Consider the following 14,929-nt stretch of genomic DNA (forward strand, 5'->3'; position numbering starts at 1 on the left):
TCCCTGATAGATTTACATAACTCCTGTTGCCTCAAGAAAGCAAAAACCATCACCAAAGACAGCACACACCCTGGCTACCACCTGTTCCACCTGCTACCATCGGGCAGGCGCTACAGGTGCATCAGAACCAGAACAAACTTTTTTCCCAGAGCTGTCACCATGTTGAACTCTAACTTATAATAATAATAATTCACCCCTGTACAATATCATGCCCTAATGCCCTACTGTGCAATACCACCCTTCGAGTGCAATACGTCCGACACTGATTGTTATTTATTACTTCGGTAGTCTTGTCGTGTTCTGTATATTGTACAGTATTTTGTATTTCTACAGTGTTTTGTATATTTTACAGGATTGCTTGTTATTTTTATTGGATAGTAGTCTGTTTATTTCAATTGTTAGTTTTTCCTTTATTACCTCTTGTGTTATTTATTTTACCCCATATTTGTTCCCACTACCGCACCTTAAGTTGGAGTCTTTAATCTCGTTATATGCAAATATAATGACAATACAGTCTATTCTATTCTATTCTATTCTATTCTATAACAACACAAAGGTCCTAAACAGTTTTTATGGATTTTGACAATTAAGACTCAAAGAAACCAGAAAATGTTGGAATTCACTTTTCAGATACAACTGTCTAAAACAGCAATTCCGGTTCACGATTATCAGTTTGTTTTTTCCTCCATGTTTTCAGGGTTTTGGGAGCACATCTGCAGAGCACTGGCTGGGGAACGAGTACGTCTACCAGTTGACCAGCCAAAGGCAGTATGTCCTTCGCGTGGAGCTGACAGACTGGGACGGACACCAGGCCTTCTCGCTGTATGATCGCTTTCAAATTGGCAGTGAGAAACAGAACTACAGGTACCGATCACATTGCCACGCACACAAGGGATTTATGTGCTTCTGTGCATTTTTATAGTTGGTAAGACATCATCTGGAAGCCTTTTTGGACCTTAATTTAAGAAGAGAGTTCTGAACTTGTAGCAAGTAGTATTTTGTGCATCATAGAATATCAAAAGTAACCCATCCACACTGCAAAAACTGAAGTCTAAGTAAAATTAAATATGTCAAATAAGGGTGATATTTGCTTTTTTTCTGCCTGATAATATAATTCTTCTCACAAAGCAGATTTTATGTAAGCGTTTTACTTGATTTAAGGGTTTTGGTCCAAAATGGTCTCTGTAAGATATTACAGCTAGTAACTGAGATGTTATGACCTATATTGAGTAAAACCTGCATGAAACTAGAATATCGACTGTTGCAAAGCTGTGTTATTAACAATCACGAGTATAAAACTACTTTTTTGAAATAATAATTTATTACTTCAAGCATGAAAAAATATGATGATGCCGAGCGCATATCATTATGTCAAGATAATGGCACTAGCATTTACCATATTTTTCGGATTATAAATCGCTCTGGAGTATACGTCACACCGGCCGAAAATGCATAATAAAGAAGGAAAAAAACATATATAAGTCGCACTGGAGTATAAATCGCATTTTTGGGGGAAATTTATTTGATAAAATCCAACACCAAGAATAGACATTTGAAAGGCAATTTAAAATAAAGAATAGTGAACAACAGGCTGAATAAATGTACGTTATATGACGCATAAATAACCAACTGAGAAGGTGCCTGGTATGTTAACGTAACATATTATTGTAAGAATCATTCAAATAACCAATCCAATCCAATCCAATCCACTTTATTTATATAGCACATTTAAACAACAATAACGTTTCCGAAGTGCTGCACAGCCATGTTAAAAACAATATTAAAAAAATATATATTATGCTCCACCAATGACTGAATAAAAACAAAACAAAAATTAATATTAAAAAAAAAACAATACAAAAACAACTATGATTAAAACCAATTTTAAAGCGTAAAATCAATTAAAACAGTAAAATAGAAATCAAAGTGTATAAAAAACACAGAGGACCACACAACTCACGTAGTGTTAAAAGCCAAAGAATAAAAGTGGGTCTTAAGACGAGACTTAAAACACTCCACCGTGGAAGCAGTTTGAACATGGAGGGGCACAGTGTTCCAGAGCTTAGGGCCGACCACAGAGAAGCCCCTGTCTCCCCTGATCTTAAGTCTGGTCTTGGGCACCACGAGCTGGAACTGGCTCTCGGACCTCAGAGCACGCGCAGGAGTGTAAATTTGGATGAGGTCGGAGATATATTGAGGTGCCAGTCCATGTAAAGATTTAAAAACAAACAGCAATGTTTTAAAATCAATTCTAAAATGAACAGGGAGCCAGTGCAAACGCTGAAGAATTGGAGTTATATGCTGGCGTTTCCTGGCCCCTGTTAAAAGTCGTGCTGCCGCGTTCTGGACTAACTGCAACCGGGGGAGAGCTTTTTGGCTAATGCCAGCATAAAGTGCATTGCAGTAGTCCAGGCCACTTGAAATAAAAGCATGCACGACTTGTTCAAAAAGGTTAAAAGAGAAAAACGGTTTAACCTTTACTAAAAGACAAAGGTGATAAAAACACGATTTTAAAACGCCCTTGACTTGTTTGTCAAGTTTAAAATCGCCGTCTATAGTGACGCCAAGGCTGGTGACTTTGGGACGCACATCATTTTGCAATGGTCCCAAGTCAGTGAGGGCCGGAACTATAACATATAGAACATGCTATATGTTTACCAAACAATCTGTCACTCTTAATTGATAAATCCCATGAAATCTTCTTCCTCGATGTCGCTTCTAAATAACTCTGCCAACTCCAAAGATATGCGCCGCTTCCTCTTGTCGTTTTCTGCTGCATATTTCACTACGTCCAGCTTGTAATCTGCAGTACATGATCTCCTTTTCCGTCCAATTTTTGTTCGGCCCTTCTCACTTTTTATAAGTTACCACCAACGATGAAATGATCCATTTTAATAGCTACGGCAGTAGCATATAGCATATAGCAAATAGCATTCCATGACTCACAATGCACTTCTGCCACGACCCTCCCCTGCTGTATTCTTATTGGTTGACATGTGTGTGACGATTGCTGACATTTTCTTGGTCTCTTCCGCGAATGAGATAAATAATATTATTTGTTATTTTATGGTAAAGTATTAATAATTTCACACATAAATCGCTCCGGAGTATATGTTGCAACCCCGGCCAAACTATGAAAAAAAATGCGACTTATAGTCCGAAAAATACGGTACTTAATTTATGAATATTTTTCAACATAGCGAGCAAAGAGGTCTCTTTTTTATCTATCAAGAAACGTGCACTTGTTATTAGTGAGAATATCCTTATTTTAAGGTATTTTTGGCTCCATTGAGGTTAGCTAATTTTACTTGTTTTTGAAAGTCTTGACAAGCCGAATACTCTTGTTCTATTGGCAGATAATTTTGCTTAGTTCAACTAAAATACCCCTCTTTTTTTTTTCTTCTTGTTTTTGAACACTGACTTTTTGCGGTGCAGAATGTATTTTCCGATGTATAATGTTGGCAAATGAAATGCCACTTTCTGGATGAAGAGCAGGAGTTGGATTATTTCAGGCTTTATAAAACTTCCGTCTGACCTCAGATGTGGTAGTGTGGGCTAAAACTGACATGCCTGCAAAATCAGATGATTTAAACATAAATGGAAATATATACATTAGGTCAGGAAAAAATAAAGAGGCTATTTCATCCCTACAAGCCCGTTTCGCAGGTTTCACTGCTCTTCGGGGGATTTTAGGGGTTAAACAGCCACTGTGTTTCTTCCTGACCTAACATATATTCCGCTCCACCCCGGTATTGAGTGCTGCGTAACGGATAAACCACAGAAGTCTTGACGAAATATGGAAATATACATATTTCCCTTTGTAGTGAGCATGTATTATTTCACATAGCCTGGAAGACATGTTTTTATCACATTTATTAATCCGGTACTCATGTCTTGTTCTGTATATTGCACAGTATTTTTTTTAATTTCTATAGTGTTTTATATATTGTGCAGGATTGCTTATTATTTTTATTGCATAGTAGTCTGTTTATTTCAATTGTTAGTTTTTTTTTAGGGTTTTCCTCTTGTGTTATTTATTTTTACCCCATATTTGTTCCTACTACTGCAACTTAAACTGGAGTCCCTAATCTCGTTATATGCAAATATAATGACAATAAAGTCCATTCTCTTCTATTTTATTTTATTCTATTCTATTTTATTCTATTCTATGGTAAAATTATAATATAAGTAGGGTATCAAATTGTGTCATTTTTGTGCACAGTTGTCGCTCGTTTATCGTGGTTAATTGGTCTAACATCACATCTACTTATTTTTCCTTAGTTAGTTTTTATTTCCTGTGTGGCGCTTTTGATTTTGGTCCCTTTTCCTGCATGTCTCCCAGAGTCCTCTATCCTTTCACCTGCTGCTGATTGGCAGCCTGGCCACACCTGGTAGTGGTTGTCAATCAGCTGGCTTCTATAAATGCCTGCCTCGCCCTTTCGTCACCATTTTGTTTTTGTTACGGACTGTCAGCTGCAGGTTGTGTGCACGACTGCTCATCCTGGGTTGAATATACAAACCCTGTTTTCAAATGAGTTGGGAAATGGTGTTAGATGTAAATATAAATAGAATACAATGATTTTCAAATCCTTTTCAACCCATATTCAATTAAATGCACTACAAAGACAAGATATTTGATGTTCATACTCATAAACTTGTTTTTTTTTTTAAATGATAATTAACTTAGAATTTCATGGCTGCAACACGTGCCAAAGTAGTTGGGAAAGGGCATGTTCATCACTTTGTTACATCACCTTCTCTTTTAACAATACTCAAAAAACATTTGGGAACTGAGGAAACTAATTGTTGAAGCTTTGAAAGTGGAATTCTTTCCCATTCTTGTTTTATGTAGAGCTTCATTCGTTCAACAGTCCGGGGTCTACGCTGTCGTATTTTACGCTTCATAATGCACCACACATTTTCGATGGGAGACAGGTCTGGACTGCAGGCGGGCCAGGAAGGTACCTGCACTCTTTTACTACGTAGCCACGCTGTTGTAAAACGTGGCTTGCTGAAATAAGCAGGGGCGTCCATGATAACGTTGCTTGGATGACAACATATGTTGCTCAAAAACCTGTATGGACCTTTCAGCATTAATGGTGCCTTCACAGATGTGTAAGTTACCCATTCCTTGGACACTAATACACCCCCATACCATCACAGACGCTGGCTTTTGAACTTTGCGCTTATAACAATCCGAATGGTTATTTTCCTCTTTGTTCTGGAGGACACCATGTCCTCTGTTTCCAAATATAATTTGAAATGTGGACTCATCAGACCACCGAACACCTTTCCACTTTGCATCAGTCCAAGCCGGCAGCGTTTCAGGATATTGTTGATAAATGGGCATAGTGGCGTTTTAACTTGCACTTCCAGATGTAGCGACAAACTATAGTTACTGACAGTGGTTTTATGAAGTGTTCCTGAGCCCGTGTGGTAATATCCTTTACACACTGATGTCGGTTTTTGATGCAGTACCGCCTGAGGGTTCAAAAGTCCGTAACATCATGGCATACATGCAGTGATTTCTCCGGATTCTCTGAACTTTTTGATGATTTTACGCACCGTAGATGGTAAAATCCCTAAATTCCTTGCAATAGCTTGTTGAAAAATGTTGTTCTAAAACTGTTTGACAATTTGCTTACAAAGTGATGACCCTCACCCCATTCTTGTTTGTGATTTACTTAGCATTTCATGGAAGCTGCTTTTATACCCAATCATGGCACCCAACTGAACCCAATTAGCCTGCACACCTGTGATATGTTCCATAAGTGTTTGATGAGCATTCCTCAACTTTATCAGTATTTATTGCTACCTTTGCCAACTTCTTTGTCACGTGTTGCTGGCATCAAATTCTAAAGTTAATGATTATTTGCACAAAAAAAAATGTTTATCAGTTTGAACATCAAATATGTTGTCTTTGTAGCATATTCAACTGAATATGGGTTGAAAATGATTTGCAAATCATTGTATTCTGTTTATATTTACATCTAACACAATTTCCCAACTCATATGGAAATGGGTTTGTAATTAAATGCTTGCCACAAATGTTCCACTCCGGACGAGCCCGGAGACGACTCAAATATTAACATTGGCATTCAATAATTACATCTAACCTACTAAGAGTTCAACAGGATACATCTAGTGAAAAGATATAAAACCAAGTGCTAATCACAAACATGTCATGTTCTGTTGTCATGTTTTGTTTGGTTATGTTTAGTTGTTTTTTTGACTCTTTTAGTTCCTGTTTTTTGATGCACTATTGTTTGTTTTGGTTGCCATGGTGGCATGATTTTCACCTGCTGCTGGTGTTCGGACACTCGCACCTGTTGTCAATCATGACACAACTATTTAAGCCTGTAATTGCCAGGTAGTCAGGGTGGTGACATTACCCCTGATATTCGAATTATTACGCGGTTTATGCCATTGCTCTGTTGTTTTTGACTTTTTCACGCCACAGTTCGTGTTTTGTTTATGTCCATATTTCAGGCTGTTTACGTTTTTGTTCCTAAGCTAGGTTTGTGTCTCCGCCTGGTGCGCGCCGTTGGTTTGTTCTTTTGATAGAGTAATTAAATCATGTCTTTACCGTCATGCCTTATCCAGTCAAGTCGATTTGCAATAGTGATGGGTTGATGAGGCGTCATGAAGCGTTTCGACATATTGCAAAACTGTATTGATACTATGTCGATACTGTGTCACTAAATACTGACATCTGCTGGACATTAAAAATCCCTACAGGCTTACTATGGACCGACTCGACTGACACTGATATTTTGACCTAGTATATACAATAATATAAACCAAGTCATTGTATTTCATTTAGGATTATTTCACATCTTCATTGAAAAAAAAATATATTTTTATTTTTTTTAGATACAGTCAATTAATAATGTGAACATGTAACATGGAAATCTAAGAGAACGTGTTGTGAATGAGGATGCTTGCGCTGCAAAAACTGAAATCTAAGTAAGATTAAATATCTCAAATAAGGGTGACATTTGCTTATTTTCTGTCTGATAAGATAATTCTTCTGACAAAGCAGATTTTATGGTAGTCTTTTACTTGTTTTCAAGGTTTTGTTCCTAAATGACCACTGTAAGATATTAGTTTGTTGCTGAGATTTTATGACCTATATTGAGTAAAACCTGCTTGGAACTAGAATATCAACTGTTGCCAAGCTGTGTCATCAACACTCACAAGTATAAGACTACTTTTTAAAGTAATAATTTCTTATTTCAAGCAAAAATAATGACTTTGACACAATTGTGTCTCATAAATAAAACAGATGACAGCTAAATGGACTTTGCTGTTTTATTTTCAATGAAACAATAGAAAATACACACTCATATAGTAGTACAGTTGGCACGGTACAGTAAACCGACAGTTAATATTTAAACATTTCACATTTCAAACAATTTGGAACAGAAATAGCTCATGCACATTCAGATAAATTCCTGAAAATTACAATTAAAAACATTTGGGCTGTATGAATGCGCACTAATTGACTGAAAGAGCACACACTTGGCGCAATGATTACATGTTATCAATGGAAAAATGCATTTTTAGACCGTATGATTTGCCTGAACAACTCGTAGACCCTGAGAGTAACAAGCGGTTGCCTTGTTGCCTTTCCATTAAGAACAATAATTGAGTTTTTAGTATAAGTTAGCAGGTTTCAAGAAATGTAATGCCGAGCGCATATCATTATGTCAAGATAATGGCACTAGCATTTACTTAATCCATCCATCCATTTTCTACCGCTTATTCCCTTTTGGAGTCGCAGGGGGCGCTGGCGCCTATCTCAGCTACAATCGGGCGGAAGGCGGGGTACACCCTGGACAAGTCGCCACCTCATCGCAGGGCCAACACAGATAGACAGACAACATTCACACTCACATTCACACACTAGGGCCAATTTAGTGTTGCCAATCAACCTATCCCCAGGTGCATGTCTTTGGAGGTGGGAGGAAGCCAGAGTACCCGGAGGGAACCCACGCATTCACGGGGAGAACATGCAAACTCCACACAGAAAGATCCCGAGCCTGGATTTGAACCCAGGACTGCAGGACCTTCGTATTGTGAGGCAGACGCACTAACCCCTCTGCCACCGTGAAGCCCATTTACTTAATTTAAGAATATTTTTCAACATATTGAGCAAAAGGTCTCTTTTTTTCTACCAAGAAAAGTGCACTTGTTATTAGTGAGAATATACCTATTTTAAGGTATTTTTGGGTTTATTGGGGTTAGCTAATTATACTTGTTTTGGAAAGTCTCGACAAGCCATATTTTCTTGTTCTATTGGCAGATAATTTAGCTTAGTTCAAATAAAATACCCCCAGTGACTTTTTGCAGTGTATGGACTGGGAATGTTTTTTTTGTTTTTTTTACACATTTTTATTAAAAAAACAGTTTTTCCAACATACTAAATTTTAGACGATTTATCTTCTTAGTTATTATTTCACGGCGGAAATCTTTCTTTTTGCCGAAGGCTGCTCCATGATCTCCGACGACAATAAGTTAAAAAGGACCAACGACAGAAGTGCGGCGACTCTGTTGGCAGCAGCATCTCATTGACAGATGCGCTTCTTAATAAACACAGTTTGGCACGCAGGCGTCAGTTCAACACAGTTTGCGTATTAGTCACAGACCGAAACAGCTCATGATCGGTCACGTGACTTTCTGAAAGGGTTTTGCTCTGTGAGCTCGACGCATGTGCCGATGCATAGGTGTTGCCGGACCCATCACTAATTTGCATCATGGGAAAGCTGCTCCAAAGTCCACGTCCTTTCAAAAGATTATTATTGAGCCTTAGATCAAGTTGATTACAAAATTAAATGCTAATCAAATATACTGTACTGCTAAAGAAGGGACAAATAAACTGATGAATATATGTATATGTAATTATGCAGTGTAGGGTTGTCCTGATACAAATATGTTGGTACCAGGGGACCACAAAACATTGTACTATTGGCTTTGTTTTAACAAAAATTTATTGGACCGTCGAGTTGGTACAGTGGTGAAAGCTGGCCAAGGTTAAAAACCTTCATTCTAGGCCAGTGATTTGAGACAGTAGTCCATGCCTTTATCATATCTCGGCTGGATTACTGTAACTCTTTGTATTTTGGAATTAGTCAATCCTCCCTCTCACGTCTGCAGCTGGCCCAAAATGCAGCTGAGAGCACATTACTCCTGTTTTAGCTTCCCTCCACTGGCTGCCTGCATCTTTCAGAGTCCGTTTTAAAATGATCTCACTCGTTTTTAAATCCTTACGTGGTCTTGCCCCACCTTACCTGTCTGAGCTGCTCCACCTCTATGCCCCCACCCGGTCCCATCCTGCAATGCAAAAAGTCAGTGTTCAAAAACAAGAATAAAAAATACAAAATACAAGCGTCTAAAATTAGTTTCCTCCACAGGGTGGCGGGGCTCTCTCTTAGAGATAGGGTGAGAAGTTCTGCCATCCGGGAGGGGCTTAAAGTAAAGCCGCTGCTCCTCCACATCAAGAGGAGCCAAATGAGGTGGTTCGGGCATCTGGTCAGGATGCCACCCAAACGCCTCCCTCGGGAGGTGTTTCGGGCACGTCCAACCGGTAGGAGGCCACGGGGACCCAGGACACGTTGTGAAGACTATGTCTACCGGCTGGTCTGGGAATGCCTCGGGATCCCCCGGGAAGAGCTGGATGAAGTGGCTGTGGAGAGGGAACTTTGGCCTTCCCTGCTTAGGCTGCTGCCCCCGCGACCCGACTTCGGATAAGCGGAAGAAGATGGATGGATAGACCAATCACATGGCTCATTGAATCGAAGAATGCTTGCCGTGATAGGCTGCGAGCAAAACCATAGAAACAGTATTTTTTTTCTTGATCTGGGTACAAAAATAACCCTTTGCAGGTATCGTTTGACTGACAGTGTCGATACTACTTGGTATCGGGTTGTTTCGGTCGACACCTGAAAGATATCGAGCACCACTAATTATCCTTACTGCCTCAAGCAGTGAAAAAGTGTATTTCAACTGAGTTTCGCCGCGGCCCATACGGATCATAATTGAGAAACGGATACATTTGGCTGCCCTATGTTAAAGAAACACTGATCTAAACCACAAGGAAGTGTGTCAAATGGATCAAGATAGGTCCTCTTCAACGATGCCGTAGCTTGTATCCGTTGTGAAATGTTTGACAAACCTTGAATTGTTGTCTTTTTTCCACTTATGTCATTGCGCATGTTGAGAGTTGATGGATGGAAATACTTCAATCACAAGATGAAATGTAGAGATTACAAGATCATAACATTTCTTTGATACTGGATGGATTCCAATCAATGCAATCATGTTGATCCTCTGATGTAATTCTGTGGAGAGCTCTATTTTTGTTACGAATTCCGCCCAACTAAAATGTATTGTCTCTTCTAATGTTCCTTCGACAGACAGTTTCTGGTGTGTGGGGGGTAGAGTGTTTCTGTTTATTCTTAAAAGGGTTAGTGATAACAGACCGTGGCAGATACTTGGGCTTCTCCAAATGTGGAACGTTCCAAGCAACTTCTGGCCCGAAAGAGAATCAGCACTTCTGGGGTTTTCACAACATTTCTGGTTGTTTCTAAAAACAAACCACTTTTGTTGTAAAAAGTCCAATCGATAACAGAACTGGACTCTGTCGGGGATAAAGCCTCTAAAACACCTGATCATTCTTTTTAAAAAAGGACATCGCTTTTGTATTGTGAGGGGTCATTTTGCTCCTTGCCATATTGAATTTGAAGAAATATCTTATAAGGACCGTGTAGGTTTTATTTTGTACCCGTTTCCCCGTGGTGAGGTGTCTCCTGGTTATGAACGTTTTTAATGTAGCAAAAGTATAGATGTGTTTGTTTAAGTTACACACAGTGAGGAGCAGGCTACTAAAACAATTTAGTAAGCGAAGCTACAAGTTACTTTCGATTAAATATATACATAATACATGTAGGTGTGGGAAAAATTACAAGACTACTTCGTCTCTACAGAACTGTTTCATGAGGGGTTCCCTCAATCATCAGGAGATTTTAATGGAAGCATTCACATACAATGGTTTATATAGGGCACAGAGTGGGTGGGTACAGGCAGGCGTAGGGTGTGGTGATTGGCTCATGTGTTACCTAGGAGGTGTTTCCGTCTGTGGCGGCATGTTGAAATGATTTCACTGCGCTTGTTGAGGGATGATAGATCTGGATGATATATAATAAACAGTTTCTCTTTTAAGCATAGGTTGCATCTTTTATTACCACTGTTGTAAGGTGTGCTGGATGCAAGAATTTGCCATGTTATTGAATATTCAACATTATTGTCTTTGAGGTTCCAAATGTGTTTGCTGAGTTCTGTAGAATTCCGCAAAGTTTGGTTTCTAAAGGAGGCGTTGTGATTATTCCATCTTGTTTTGAACGCTCCTTCGGTTAATCCTACGTACGTGTCGGATGTGTTAATGTCCTTGCGTGTTACCTTTGCTTGGTAAACGACTGATGTCTGTAAGCACCCTGCGTTGAGAGGGCAATCAGGTTTCTTGCGACAGTTACATTCCTTATTGGTTTCAGAGTCGTTTAGTCTGGGGGTAGGCAATCTTTTTGCAATTGCTTTGTTGTTGTTTGAAATGATTTGTTGTATGTTATTCATACAGCTGTAGCTCAATTTAATGTTGTTCTTGTTGAATATTTTTCTTAGGGTGTTGCCTTTGGGGAAGTGTTTGTCGATCAGAGTGAGGGACTTGCGGCCGATGTTGGTTGAGACGTCTTTGCTGAATGGCGGATTGTACCAGATGATGTTGTTTCGTTTTCTGCTCTTTTTTGGTTGGTTTCCTGGAGTGGGTTCATAAGTGAGGGTGAAGTTGTATCCGCTTTCATCAAGTGCTTTCTGGAATAGTGCGCTCTACCACGGTATCGAGCACTATTCTCTGGATAATCCAATCAAGACATACATTATACATGTATATATGTGTGTGTATATATATATGTGTGTATATATATATATATATATACATATATATATATATATATATTCCTTAGGTCAGTAGAACAAACACACAGAGACTATTTCAACCCTACAGGACTGTTTCACAGGTTTCCCTGCTCTTCAGGGGAGTCCAAAAAAAACCACCCTTGTTTATTGAGCACTGCTTAATGGATAAACCACAGCAACCTTGGCTATATTAAAGTTAAAGTACCAATGATTGTCACACACACACACACGAGGTGTGGCGAAAGTATTCTCTGCATTTGACCCATCACCCTTGATCACCCTCTGGGAGGTGAGGGGAGCAGTGAGCAGCAGCGGTGGCCGCGCCCTGGGATAATTGTTGGTGATTTAACCCACAATTCCAACCCTAGATGCTGAGTGTCAAGCTAGGAGGTAATGGGTCCCATTTTTATAGTCTTTGGTATGACTCGGCCGGGGTTGGCACTCACAACCTACCGATCTCAGGGCAGACACTCCAACCCAGTGGTTCTTAACATGAGTTCGGAGAGTCGGCCTCAGGGTCAAAACACACCCGACTCGTTGTCTCAATACAAACTTCTCCCTATCGGCGTATTACGGATACGGCAACAGCAGAAAAAACACTGATTTGCAGGTGTGTAATTTGTTGTGAGTTTATGCACTGTGTTGGTTTTGTTTTTTGAACAAGGTGATGTTCATGCACGGTTCATTTTGTGCACCAGTAAAAAAACATGGTAACACTTTAGTATGGGGAGCATATTCACCATTATTATTGTTGCTACAATAACATGCAAATTAGTAACATATTGGCTCTTAACTAGTCATTATTACGTACTTATTAATGCCTTATTCGGCATGGCCTCATTATAACCCTAACCCTCTAACCCTGGCCCTAACCCTAATCAAATAACTCTAAATTAAGTCTTTGTTACTTAGAATATGTTCCCCTAGTGTCCAAAAACCTCTGAATTAAGTCTGTGTTACTTAGAATATGTTCTCCATACTAAAGTGTTACCAAAAACACATAACTTTGTCTTGAATTTGAAAAAAAAAAAAAAAATATATATATATATATATATATATGTTTTACTAAGAAGGGTTCAGTGAATGTGCAAATGAAACTAATGGGGTTCCGTACCTCCAACAAGGTTAAGAACCACTGATCTATCAATCAAGCAATCAATGTTTACTTATATAGCCCTAAATCACTAGTGTCTCAAAGGGCTGCACAAACCACAACACAAACCACTACGACATCCTCGGTAGGCCCACATAAGGCAAGGAAAACTCACACCCAGTGGGACGTCAGTGACAATGATGACTATGAGAACCTTGGAGAGGACGAAAGCAATGGATGTCGAGCGGGTCTAACATGATACTGTGAAAGATAAATCCATAATGGATCCAACACAGTCGCGAGAGTCCAACCACTATATATATGTATATATATATATATATATATATATATATATATATATATATATATATATATAAACTATGCGGCTTTCACCATGGACATACTCATTTACTGCACATTAATGTTATCATGCTCTTACCTATGGAGATTTTCTGAGCCTTTTAGAAACAGTCCTGCAGCGCATCTACAGCCGAAACCACTTTTTAGTGCATTGAAGATGCTGTAAATAACCGTGCGTGTGCACCGTAATGTTCCAGATGCAAGGAAATCAATATTGCAAGATACATATTTTTTTCCTGTCAAGAGATATTTTAATATCACCTATATGGAAAAAACAAAGGTCATTATATAAGCGCGGGCAGACGCCATAACACATCAATTTAAATAGTTTTAATCAACATCTTAGGTCATCCATACATACTGAACTGAGGACGTGCAACCCCAGTTGTATGGTGCATCTGGCCATGCGAGACGCACGTGTGTTATTGCAAGATATATTTGATCAACAGCTACACACGTCACTCTAAGGGTGGCCGTAAAAAAACTTTTAACACTGTTACAAATATGTGCCAGACTGTGAACCCATACCAAACAAAAATTACAAACACATTTCGGGAGAAAATCCACTTCGTAACACAACATAAACACACCAGAACAATTACCCAGAATCCCATGCAGTCCTAACTCTTCCGGGCTACAATATACACACCCCTGCTATTACTAACCCCCCACGCCCCCACCCTCCCTACTTGTGTCAGTTGAGGTGTTGTATATTGTAGCCCTGCAAGGTGTTCTGGGTATTTGTTCTTTTGTGTTTAAGTTGTGTTAGGGTGCGGAAATTCTCCCAAAAAGGGTTTGTCATTCTTGTTTGGTGTGGGTTCACAGTGTGGTGCATATTTGTAACAGTGTTAAAGTTGTTTTTATGGCACCCTTAGTGTGACCTGTATGGCTGTTAAACAAGTACGTCTTGCAACCACTGATGTTGTTCTGCACAAGTCTCACACAACATGATACAGAGCCGGCACATTGTTTGTGTGATAGAAAAAGCGTGCGCGATGACATGTAGTGGAGCAGTAGTCTTCTTTTGGGGCAGCGGTTCTCAAATGGTGGTACGTGTACCCCTGGGGGTACTTGAAGGTATGCCAAGGGGTATGTGAGATTTTTTTCAAATATTCTAAAAATAGCAACAATTAAAAAAAGTCCTTTATAAATTTATTCTTTGAATGATACTTCAACAAAATATGAATGTAAGTTCATAAACTGTGAAAAGAAATGCAACAATGCAATATTCAGTGTTGACAGCTCAATTTTTTTGTGGACATGTTCCATAAATATTGATGTTAAAGATTTATTTTTTTGTGAAGAAATGTTTAGAATGAAATTGATGAATCCAGATGGATCTCTATTACAATCCCCAAAGAGGGCACTTTAAGTTGATGATTACTTCTATGTGTAGAAATGTATATTTATTATTGAATCACTTGTTTATTTTTCAACAAGTTTTTAAATATTTATATATCTTTTTTTTTCCAAATAGTTCAAGAAAGACCAATACAAATTAGCAAT

At 38.9% G+C, this 14,929-nt stretch overlaps 1 protein-coding gene across 1 annotated transcript in view; it reads left to right on the plus strand.

Moving 5' to 3' along the window:
• The window catches only part of angpt1 (angiopoietin 1), a 277,757-nt gene that overhangs the window by 205,230 nt on the left and 57,598 nt on the right, over nucleotides 1-14,929 (plus strand). The window contains exon 7 of the mRNA XM_061882058.1: nucleotides 698-864. Within this exon, the coding sequence (XP_061738042.1) occupies nucleotides 698-864 (167 nt within the window). The remainder of the gene's footprint in view (nucleotides 1-697; nucleotides 865-14,929) is intronic.

This window comes from Nerophis ophidion, linkage group LG21, assembly GCF_033978795.1.
Source record: "Nerophis ophidion isolate RoL-2023_Sa linkage group LG21, RoL_Noph_v1.0, whole genome shotgun sequence".
Classification (NCBI taxonomy): Eukaryota; Metazoa; Chordata; class Actinopteri; order Syngnathiformes; family Syngnathidae; genus Nerophis; species Nerophis ophidion.